This window comes from Schistocerca serialis, chromosome 3, assembly GCF_023864345.2.
Source record: "Schistocerca serialis cubense isolate TAMUIC-IGC-003099 chromosome 3, iqSchSeri2.2, whole genome shotgun sequence".
Classification (NCBI taxonomy): Eukaryota; Metazoa; Arthropoda; class Insecta; order Orthoptera; family Acrididae; genus Schistocerca; species Schistocerca serialis.
In genome coordinates, this window is record NC_064640.1 from 307,277,986 (window position 1) to 307,290,062 (window position 12,077).

General features: G+C 36.9%; 1 protein-coding gene across 1 annotated transcript in view; it reads left to right on the forward strand.

The window, feature by feature from the left end:
- Positions 1-3,257: 3,257 nt before the first annotated feature.
- LOC126470101 (early endosome antigen 1-like) overlaps positions 3,258-12,077 on the forward strand; it is a 208,493-nt gene continuing 199,673 nt past the window's right edge. Inside the window, exon 1 of the mRNA XM_050097673.1 lies at positions 3,258-3,416. Within this exon, the coding sequence (XP_049953630.1) occupies positions 3,375-3,416 (42 nt within the window). The 5' untranslated portion in view covers positions 3,258-3,374. The remainder of the gene's footprint in view (positions 3,417-12,077) is intronic.

Here is a 12,077-nt window from a genome sequence, read left to right on the forward strand (position 1 = left end):
CACCGACACTTGTTGATGGTCCAGCATTGAAATCTGCAGCAATTTGCGGAAGGTTTGCACTTCTGTCACATAGAACGATTGTCTTCAGTCGTCATTGGTGTTGTTCTTGCAGAATCTTTTTCCAGCCCCAGCGATGTTGGAGATTTGATGTTTTACCAGATTCCTGATATTCACAGTACACTCGTGAAATGTTAATACCAGAAAATCCTCACTTCATCATTACCTCAGAGATGCTGTATTCCATCGCTCATGTGCAGACTTTAACACCATGTTCAGACTCACTTAAATCGTTATAACCTGCCATTGTACCAGCAGTAAGCGATCAAACAACTGCTCCAGACACTAGCTGTCTTACATAGGCATTGCTGACAGCAGTGCTGTATTCTGCCTGTTTACATATCTATATTTGAATACGTATACCTATACCAGTTTCTTTTGCGCTTCAGTGTATATGCCCTGCCTGAACTTCAACAGTTATTCTGCCTGTTTACATATCTGTATTTGAATACGTATACCTATACCAGTTTCTTTTGCGCTTCAGTGTATATGCCCTGCCTGAACTTCAACAGTTATTCAATATGCAGATGTGCTACTTAAGGCTTGTACATTGTGATACAGTAATGTTAAGGCATTCATATATTCTATGTCTGCACAAGACTTACCATAGAAATTTTCTGGAAATTTTTACAACAGCACAACGTTTAGAGATATTGTTTGTCTTTTCTTGCTCAAAAAGTGGCATCTTACTATTGTTTCTATTGTGTCCGCCTCAGTAGTGTAGTGTTAGTGTTACTGCCTACCGCGTAGGGGGCCTGGGTTCGATTCCTGGTAGGGGACTTTGTGTTGTCCTTCATCATCATCATTTTTATCATCATTGACTCGCAAGCTGCCGATGTGGCGTCACCTAAAATGGACTCGCAATACAGTGGCTGAACTCCCCCAAATGGGGCCTCCTGGCCAACAATGCCATATGATCATCATCTAATAATTATGTTGATCACTACATACTGTTGTGTCTGTCTCTGTTTAAATTGCGATGTTTTTTATGAAGTACATGTAAGTAACACGTTTAACCCAAAATCTTTCTCATAGTAACATGTATTGCTATAGGGATAAATGGAACATAGAACTAATTGATTAATTTATAATCCATCATTCAATGAGATCTCTATTCACAGTAACCACTATGACAAATACCACCAACAGGGATGGGATTTCTCAATTTTTCAGGATTATTTAATAATTTAGTTATGTATTGGTTATCTGAATTGTCATATAACTGAGTAATATTCAATTTCATGTGTCTAAATTGTGCAAAAATGAACTCATACTTCTACAAACCAAATAAGTTTCATCTATTTTGTTAAATATTTAGCCTGAAATTTGTGAAATAATTTCTCCCAGATTTTTGATGACTGACCCACATTCTGATTTCTCAGTTTTTACATGACTTTTCCGATATGAAAGAGTGCTCTAAAGACTAAGATGTATGTTCAAAGGAAATATTTTGTACCAGAATATTAAAAATTAGGTTCATTCGCCAAAACACAGAAATCAAATCAAAAAAATGAAAGAAACTTACCTTCAAACCGAAAAACCAACAATTTAAAAAATTATTTATATCAAAAAAAGTATCACATTAAAAATAGAACAATGATTACAAAATCCATGGTAATTATTTTCAGTCAGTATTAACATCCTACTGAAACAACACGATTCAATTCTGGTATACTGAAGAAAGTTAACAATACAAGTGGCGTTTCATTTTTGATTATATTCTTCCATTCATATTCTGAGGAACCTGCTTTCATAGTCCCTTTCAAGATTATCCTACACTTCTCAATACAGGTAGTAGTAAATCCTTTCATATAATCAGCAGGCAATTTCTGTACCATGTATCTAACATAAATAAATTTACCTCATTTCAATGCCTCCTTCTATTATGATGTTTTATGAATGAAGTTTTCAATTTATACGTAACTGAGTATTTCAGTCAGATTATTATATCCCATTTCCATTTCTTCAAGTTCAGTTGAATCATCACTATAATTCCAGACTACTGCTTTCATAGGATGTCCAGCGTTATTGTTTGGCTTTCCTTTGTTAGAATCTTTCCTAAATACTCCATTCACGGCCTTGCCATGATTCTTAACTACTTCAAAATAGCTACATTTCCTCTGTAGCTCTATTAAGTAGATATGTGCTACACTTCATGGAATCTGAAATCCAATTTTGCTTCACATTTTCCCAAATGTTTTCTAGTAACTTCTTTAGAAGAGAAGAGAACCCGTCTTTACGATTTACGTATATTCCAGGACAGATGTCATCCAATTATAAATGCGAAATTACCTCTTTCACTTCTTTCTCACGTATTGATTTATTAGTGAAGCATTACGTTTCTATATTAAAACACAAGCTGACTGTTGCTACCTCTAGTGGAAACTTCCAAAAATTTAAATAGTTTCTCAAAAAAAAAAAGGTAACTCTATCATCTGAGTACTGGTTTGAACACCACAGTGCTTTACTGCACATGGTCCTATTGGAAGTGATATACTGTTCCAACTATAAAATGTTCAACATATGTTCTAGAACTTATGGAACAGCGTGAAAATCAGAGTTCCTCTCAGATTTGCCCCGAAAAAATTATATTTAAAATCACGCACAGTAAAGCAAAGTTATCAGTATGACCAATCTCACCTAAGTTACTGGTAGTGTTTTGTTGAAAACCACTCCAAGACATATAGTGACAGATAACAATAATTTTATATTAGTTACAAAGGATGTCCATGGATTAGAGTGGATTCCATCTTGTTCCACATGAAAAGAAAAAAAAAATGACGGAAGTCGTATAAAACTGCCGGTTTGTAGACACTGTTAGAGATAAATTTCATCATTCCAAAATAAAATACAAGTGTACGTTTACAAAAAGAAATTAACGCAAGCTGGGAGGAATATATGGATATACACGTCCTTTATTCTGTAAGATATGGAACGAAAACTGATACTACTCTCAGTGATATAGTTTTCAGAAGTACACAGAGATAAACAGTAAATCTGATCGAATTCTGGAATCTGTTGAACAAAAGTTGCGGCGAGGGCAGTAGAGAGAGACGTCTTTGGAGGACAGTTGGAGCACCTAAAACGTCAAAAAAATTTGGATTGTGTAACCATGTTTTTATCGTTGTTGTAATTAGTACGCAACAATATGAATAGTAACATCTTTGACAATTATATATCTGAGCTAGTGATCACTGGTTTGAGCGCTCATTTCTGATGTTTGTAAAAGACTCTGATCGGAGTGTACTGTCACTTGTTTGCAATTGTAGTGTTTGAAATTGATTGGTGTGTTAGATGTGTACAGATTGTGAAAAACAATGTTTGATATAAAGAACATAGTTAACAGGATAAGAGACAGGGTAAGTTAAGCTTCAGGTTTTATACTGGTGTGTCGTTTTACAATTTTACACTGTGTTGACATGATAAGAGAATAGGCCTATTTAATACCTTGAATCGATGCTTAGCACAGAACTGTTTTATTGTACATAAATCGAAGCCATAATGATGCACGTTTCAGTCGACACTGTAACTATCCATTACAAATACGATGAAAACCGTACCGCACGTAGGCCTTGCCTGAAAGGCTGGGTGTTACTTCTGACCTTTGCGAATAAAATTGTTTTTCTGGGGCAACCTCTTTAAAGACAACATCTGTATTTTACACAGCCTTTACGAAAAATAAATTAAAATGTAGGTAACAATGATGTTGGCCTATGTTTGTCGCCTGCATCCATCCCCTCTACTCTTGTAGACGCATCACTATTGTATACTCACGTCCATATGCAAAAAGGCTTGCCTGAAACGGTGTGTTACCCAAGGGCATTGCTGATATAGTGTACCTCACTGTACAGTTTGCTACATGTCTGTTTGTTTCCTCTGGTGAATATGAACTGGGACAGCATATGATTTCATTTCTAGTTCTGTATTCTCAGGGATGTTCATAATGTGCATTTCCATGACAAATTTTCTCCATCCCATATGAGCACCTTAGTCCTAGCTCCAGCGTGTGTGTTATATGTTTTGCTAGTTTGATTATGCTGTAACTTAATGTATCATCACTGTTGTGATTAAGTTAACAATGACACACACTGTTCTGTCTGTGAGGCACCTGCGACTACAGCACATTTTTGTGGTATTGTCTATAATCTTGTGTCTCACTTGCCCTGGCTGTTCAGTACTTTGAAAATGCGTGTACAATAATCCTGCTATTTAAAAGCCATAAAAATTAGAAGTTTTGAACCTAACACCTGTTGACATCGAAAAATCTTTAGACCCCAGGCTGGAAATATCTAGCAGTAGAATTACCTTTTTCCTTATAATCTTGTGAATTGTCCTTTTGCAGATAGTGATGCAAAGATTTGACTAATCATCAGGAGAAACTATGTTTGAATCATATTGGGCCATCCTTATTTAAGGTGTGCTTCAGTGATTTTAGATATTGTACAGATAGTTACTTCAAGGATGCAAAGCATGCTCATTTCCTACTGACACTGCCATACTGTGTATCAGAATGATGCATAATTGTTGCTGATGAAATTTTATCACTCATGAAATCTCCACACATTCAGTGATTTGAGTCGCGTAGCTACATGGTATCCGTTGGATCACTTGCATAGTTACGAGGAGTTTGTCACCCCTGCTTAATCAGTAGATGGGGCCCACAATTGCAGATTACATGTAGAGAGAAACGGACATCCTTTCATTTTGTTTATTCATTCATATACAATTTACATTGTATGATTGTTGTCCAGTGTGTGTGCAATGCTTACATTTTCATAAAATATGAAGGCAGTATTTCTTTATACATGCCCAATATTTATGTAGTGTGCAGTTCAAGAATTTACACTATATGCAAAAATATACTGCATGCAAAGGAAAAGTCATGCATGTCACTGCAATACATCCTATACACACCTATTATATATGCAGAAATATATTGCATGCAAAGGAAAAGTCATGCATGTCACTGCAATACATCCTATACACACCTATTATATATGTCACTGGAAATTTGTTTTTACATTTGTTTTGTTTATATGCTTGGTGGCACTTTTTTGTATAAAAAACCTCACTTAATTTATGTTGTCTTTCTGTCCTATTTCAAGCCTTTTGTTGCAAATATGCTAATTGTCTGGTTCCTGTATTGTGTTCACAGAAGTCTCTGTTGAATGGTGCTGTACTGTTTGTCATTAAAATGAGAATTATCTCATAGATGTAGAAACTAGGCATAATTAATATGTTGAGTTCTTTAAATAGGCCTATAGTTTTATAAGATTCCCAAATTGTTTTTTTTTTTCTGCACCGTTTGAAGCTTTGAAATTCTTTTAGAGTGTACATCTGTTGCTTCTCACTATATTGGTATACAGAACAAAATATGTGGTAAGATGTGTCTACAGTACATTTAAAGTAAGCATCCTGTATTCACTGTATATGACATTTTCTCCGTCAAAAATATGTTTGGACTTACTTCTTGAGTAGATCTAGTCAATGTGCTTCTCGTATTCAGTAATTCATCCCTCTCTATTCCCAAGAACCTATTACAATCAACTTCTAGGTCTTAACCCCAATTCGTAAGAATAAAATTATGCGTATTGTCAATTCTGTATGCTTGAATTTTTTTCTGTATATTGTTTTCTTTTCATTTATGAATAGATTATATTTCCTGAAATATATTTCTACATTTGCATGCCCTCAGTGGTTCGCCTTTCCATATCCTTTAACAAGTCATTTCATGTTAGTAGGGATTTATACTCATCGTACAGAGTTAATGGATCAATAGGGTTATTTAATACTAGTCATCAGCTTGGACAAGTGATATAGGAATCATACAACAAACATTGTAAACAACATAAACCTTTTGACAGTGCTAATAGCTGAACACTGAGAAGAAGTAGAGGTTCATTGCAGTAAGAAATAGAATGCATTTTTATGCACAAATATTAGTTTTATTTATCTGCTAATTCAAAGCTTCCTTAGCTTTAATGCTTATAATATGTTATCTTAACACATAATTAATTAATTAATTAATCTATCAGTCATATTTCATAGGGCCTTGTGAACCAAAGTGAGTTGGTCATGGCAAAAGTCGGTGCATAGTTTGCAGAATGCTAATTAGAAAATTGACAAAGAAAGAACTAATAAAACAAAACATTGTGGGAGTGTATACAAATAACACAATTCAGAGAGAAGTTCTTAACTACTGCGAGGATCTTCTGTACAGAATATAGAAGTGGTGTGCCAGAAGGAAACCGTTAATCTTGGATTTGAATACCTGTGGTTTATTGCTCAGTTTTTTTCCATTCTGCTGGAAGCTTAATGAAAGTGAAACCTGCTCAATAAAGCACACCTTTCTGCGCAATGTTTAAGGAAGTGTTAGCAAAGTGTTTATTATTTTTCTATCTAGTGTTCACTGAGTGAGTGTTTTTTCTATCTAGTGTTCACTGAGTGAGTGTTGCATTACTTTCTGTATGAGTCAATATTGTCAACAACAAATTCCATGACAGAATATGTGTACAGGGGTTGCAGTGTTAGAATTTCACAAAAGGTGAACAATGGTGTTCATGAAGTTTATGAACTGACATTGCAGATCAGTTTGACCTCTCATTTCTGGGCTAAGAATATTCTTGGTAAATGCACAGAGTTGCCTCAGAATATAAAACAATACAAGACAATAGAGTGAAAGTAAGCAAAATAAACAAGTCTCTGTGTTTCAGTGTCGGAGACAGTTGAGACCATTCTTATAGTGAAGAAGAAGGTTCTGTACAAGCTCTTCAACATGATACTACCAAGAAAGTCTTCCCTCCAACATCTGTCCAAAGAATTTAAAATGTTCAACTTTACTGACTGACAAACTTCAGAAAATAGAATTTCACGTTTACAAGAGTTCATTGTAAGCAACTGTATGCATTGTGTTTTGCTACAGTTAAGTGTTAATTTGTTCGCTTAAAGTCACACGCTGATGTTGCTGACTACCCTATTAGCTACATCATTTACATTACATTCCATGTCTTTCACATTAACACCTGTCATTTGCAAAGTGAACAGTTTTTGTGTTGTATTTAGTGGCAAATTGTTGACATACATGTTGGTTAAAACATGTAATGATGTTGCAGAATAGGTTATGTTAAAAAATAAATGTTAAGAAAAAAAATAGATTTCATGTGCCGTTTCAGAGTTAATTGGCATTAAATGTAGCCAATCAGGCAGTTGTGCACACACATTCAAGTGGTGTGCCTGATACAATTACTGTTAATTGTTTGCATAGTGTAGATTATAACGTACTAGAGTGCTCAGCCTTTGACTTACGTTCGATCCTTAATACCATCCCATGTCCAAGTTTTGTATACTCTCATGTTCAGTTTTAGGAAACCAAACAAGAGACATTTGGCAACACAGTCTCTGGCAAGCCGCCTGAATTTGCGCACCTAACAATCTGGGTAGCTAACTTCAATTCTAATTAACTTGGAAGCATCACAATGTATTGAATTTATCTCTTAACTATTATTTCTCAGCACAACAAACCCAGCAACACCCTTAAAAGCCTCGCATTCAGGAGGACGATGGTTGAAATTCACGTCCAGCCATATCCTGATTTAGGTTTTCAGTGATTTCCGTAAATCGCTTCAGGCAAATGCCGGGATGGTTCCTTTGAAAGGGCATGGCTGACTCCCTTCCCCATCATTACCTAATCACATGGGACTGATAACCTCGATTATTTGGTTCCCTCCCCCCTTATCAACCAACTGTTTATTGACACTGTAGGACAACGTCCTGCTTCCTACTTTCCAGATATGAAATTAACCATTGTTGAGCTTTTGACCCTAATCCCATAATGTTACAATTCATACAAATAGATTTTATGGACCTCACATTCTTACGTTTCTTCATTCATTGAATGTCGTTGCTCATTATTATTGATCTGGTACTGCTGTGATGTTTCAGTGGATATATAACACTTTAATTGATCTACAGTGTGTGGAATGTTGACTTCAGCAGTAAAAAATGAATTACATGAAATTTTTTTGTTTTTAAATATGGCGAATAGGTACCTTTCCTCGTTGTTGTTCTTTCAGTGTGTAGGCTGAAGTGTTCTTTCATGCAGATCTCCACCCTAGTCTATCCTGTGCAAGTCTCTTCATCTGTAAATAATTATTGTAACCTAGGTCTTACATCCATATGAAACTACTTTGTGTAGACGAATCCTTTTCTACAATTTTTAGCCCCCACACTTCACTCAATTACCAAATTAATGTTTCATTGATACTTCAGGATGTTTCCTACCAATGAATTCCTTCTTTTAGTTAAGTTATGTCAGAAATTTATTTTCTCCCCGATTTGATTCAGTACCATCTCATTAATTATTCAGTCTACCCATCTAGTCTTCGGCATTCTTGTTTAGCACCACGTTTTAAAAGCTTCTATTATCTTCTTCTCTCAGCTGCTTATTGTCAGTGTTCTACAACCATAAGATTGTGTACTCCAGACAAATACCTTCAGAAAAGAATCCTAACATTTCAGTTTATGTTCAGCATTAACAAAATCCTCTTTTTAAAAAATTATTTTCTTGTCTTTGTCAGTCTGTATTTTATATCCTATCTATTTTGGTCAGTGTCAGTTATTTTTCTGCGTAAATAAGAAAACACTTTTTAAGTTTCACGTCATTTACTACTTTTTGCTACTCAATTCCCAATATACTTTCTTCAACCTCACTTGATTCATTTCTTCTGTATTCCAGTACACTTCTTTTTACTTTTGTTAGTATTATTCTTATATCTAACTTTTGAAGTCTGCATCTCTCTTCCAAGTCATTGGGTAACATCATACATTTCTCTGGAAAGCAAACTAATCAGATCTTCCTCTAGGCCATTTTCTGCCAGTCCTTTCAGCTTTCTGTGGATAATTCAAGTTAGTATTTTGCAACCATGATGTGCTAAACGGATTATTAAGTAATACTGGAACATGTTTTTTTGGAATTGTAGTTGTTATAGAATATTTACCGAATGATCTTTACAACTTCGATGATGTATATTTCAGAAATGGGGATAAGTAGGAAGGTGCACTTTGCGGCATAATGTTCACACACACCCAAAGTATTAGTAGCCTTTAACAGACTTCAGTGTGTGTGCGCCATTTGTAGCACGTGGGATATCTGAGCAATATTCCAGTTCTTAGCATGGCCTCATTAACATGTACAATTGTTGCTCTAATTTGAGCTTGCAGTCCTGCTGGTCGTCCTTCAGGGTCTGGTGGACAGAATCCCTCACCAACTCCCAAAGAGAAAAAAAAATCTAGTGGGGTTGTGCCTGAAGACCTTGGGGTCTAGGAAATGAGTCCTCCTCTGCTGATCCAGTGGCCTGGAAATGTGTTTCCAAAGCTTTCTTGATGATTGAGGCACAGTGAGTAGGGGCACCATCCTGCTGCAGCATGGTGCAAGGTTTCAGTTATTCAACCCATGGAAATGCAAACTGTTCCAGCATGTCCAGATAAACAGTTGACTCCTCTGCAAAGAAAAACAGATCCACCACTCAATCATGAAACAGGTCACAGTGGTAAACGCCTAGAATAGGGCCAGGTATGATGGGAACAGAAGTAGTTGTGTCAGCTATTTGTGTTAGGCAGCCAATGAGAGAGCAGCAGGCAGACAACATGCTTCAAAGTAATACATTCGGAATAAAGGGTGAAAAATTGCTGTAAATATGGTAGCTCCTTGCTTGAGTCACTCCTATTTAAACTGTGAGCTAGTATCTGCAAACCAAGGACAGTGTCGCAACCCATGATATATTCAAAAAACCAGTGGAATATTTCTCTGCTATGTGTTGCTATGCAGTCAATCTGCATGAGCACACTGAGTAAGTGGTTCAATGTTTTTTTAGTTAAATCATGGCAGAAGGTAGGTGGATCAATGTTTATTAATATATTGAATGAAATACTCTGTTGTTAATAACCATTGATTCACCTACATTCTCCCATGATTTAATTACAAAACATTGAACCACTTGGTGTGCTCATCCAGATAGATTGTGAAGCCATTTCACCACCACATTAGATACGGTTTTGTGTCTCTGCAATCAATTCTTGAGACATGCAGTAATGGCTTATGTTGCTATGCAGAACTAAATCACTTGAATCAGTCCACTTTATAGTACTTGTAGCCATTATCACACACAACATTTCTCTGGAAACTCACTGATAAACCAAAAAACAGCAAACAAGACTGTGGTTTCAATGTTGTCACAAGAAGTACATTGCTTCACTTCACATCCTCTCATTGGTTACATCAAAGAATCATCCCACTGGTTCTGCAAACTGACTTGTTGCCAACTTATGAGCAGTAGATAAACACCACCGTGACTACCGCTGGGCCTCATATTGACTTGAGCCAGCACATATTTACCATTTCACACAATTTCCATGCTAAAGTGGAGGTTCTCTGACCCCCAGATTCTCATATTGAGTTGGTTTGCCTTCCCAGTCACATGAAAGCCAGTTACATCCATGAACGTCACCTTTTTCAGATAGTCTGAAGCATTGTTGGTGATACTCTGATCCTCAGCTTCAAATGCTTTAAGTGCTCTGGTCATCAAGTTGAAGTGCTTGCAACAACTGCACCTTGTAGACATCAAACTTCCATCTCTTGTGTAGCATCCTGTGCAATGTGGTTGGTGGTAGCTGCAACTGTCGAGAGACTTGAGGGAATGATTTGGTTGTGCTCCGGACAAATGTCTGTTGCACCCATTCCACAGCTGCATCACTTGTGCTCAGATGCCTAGAACTTGTTTTCCTCATGACATTTCCATATTTCTTGGACCTCCCGTATCACTGTCTGATGGTTGGACACGATGGTGGTGTGCTTCTGTAATGTGTGCAGAAGTTCTGCTAGGCCTGGCAGATTTGCTCTCTATCGACCATTCCACTAAATAAATAAATAAATAAATAAATAAATACGAGATCAAAGCTGTTTTTGAACAGCCTGTATTTTTATTGGTATGAAGGTATCTCAGCTGTCTCATATATCTTACATACTACACGGAATAGATGGTCACTTCTCCCAAAGATCTTAATAATTCTGATAGAATGTTTACTACTCTAGGGACCTTGTTTTGACTTACGTCTTTCAGTGCGCTCCCATCTCCTTTCCATCTGCTTTCTCTTCCATTTCTCAGTACTGTCTTCAAGTCTGTTTCCTGTGTATAGCCATTCTATATATTCCTTCCACCTTTTAGCCTTGCCTTCTTTGCTCACTACTTGATGTTCTTACAGCTGCTTCTTCTTTCTCCAAGTGTTTCAATTTTCCCAGAAGTAAAACGTCAACCAGTCAAGATCGCTGTTGTACAGCATTTATTGTGATGACCAATTTCAGCAAACTACGTCACCATCATCAGATCTTCTGGAGTTCATCACAGATTTACTAAAATGTACTGCAAGATGATCTGATGATGGCAGAGTAGTTTGCTGAAACCAGTAATTACAATAAATGCTGTACTCTCACGATCACGTAATCCTCCAGTGGAATTGCGATGGTTTTTTCCACCACCTGGCTAAGCTTTACACCTGCTTTCTGCATTGTCCTACAGGAAACATGGTTCCCGGCAATGCGGACCCCTGACCTCCATGGTTATAAGGGATATTATAGGAACCGTAGTGACTATAATAATGTCAGGTGGAGCTTACGTCTGGGTCCTGAACCCAGTATGTAGTGAACCTGTGCCCCTTTGAACACCTCTTGAAGCTGTAGCTGTCAGGATTAGGATGGCACAGGAAATAACTGTCTGCAATGTATGTCTTCCTCCAGATGATGCAGTACCCCTGAACATATTGGCTGCACTGATTGATCAATTCCCTAAACATTTCCTACTTTTGGGATATTTTAATGGACATAATCCCTTGTGGGGTGGCGCCATGCTTACTGGCCGAGGTAGGGAGGTCGAAAATTAACTGTCACAACTCAACCTTTGCCTCTTCAATACAGGTGGCCCCACACATTTCAGTCTGGCAAATGACACATATTTGGCCATTGATCT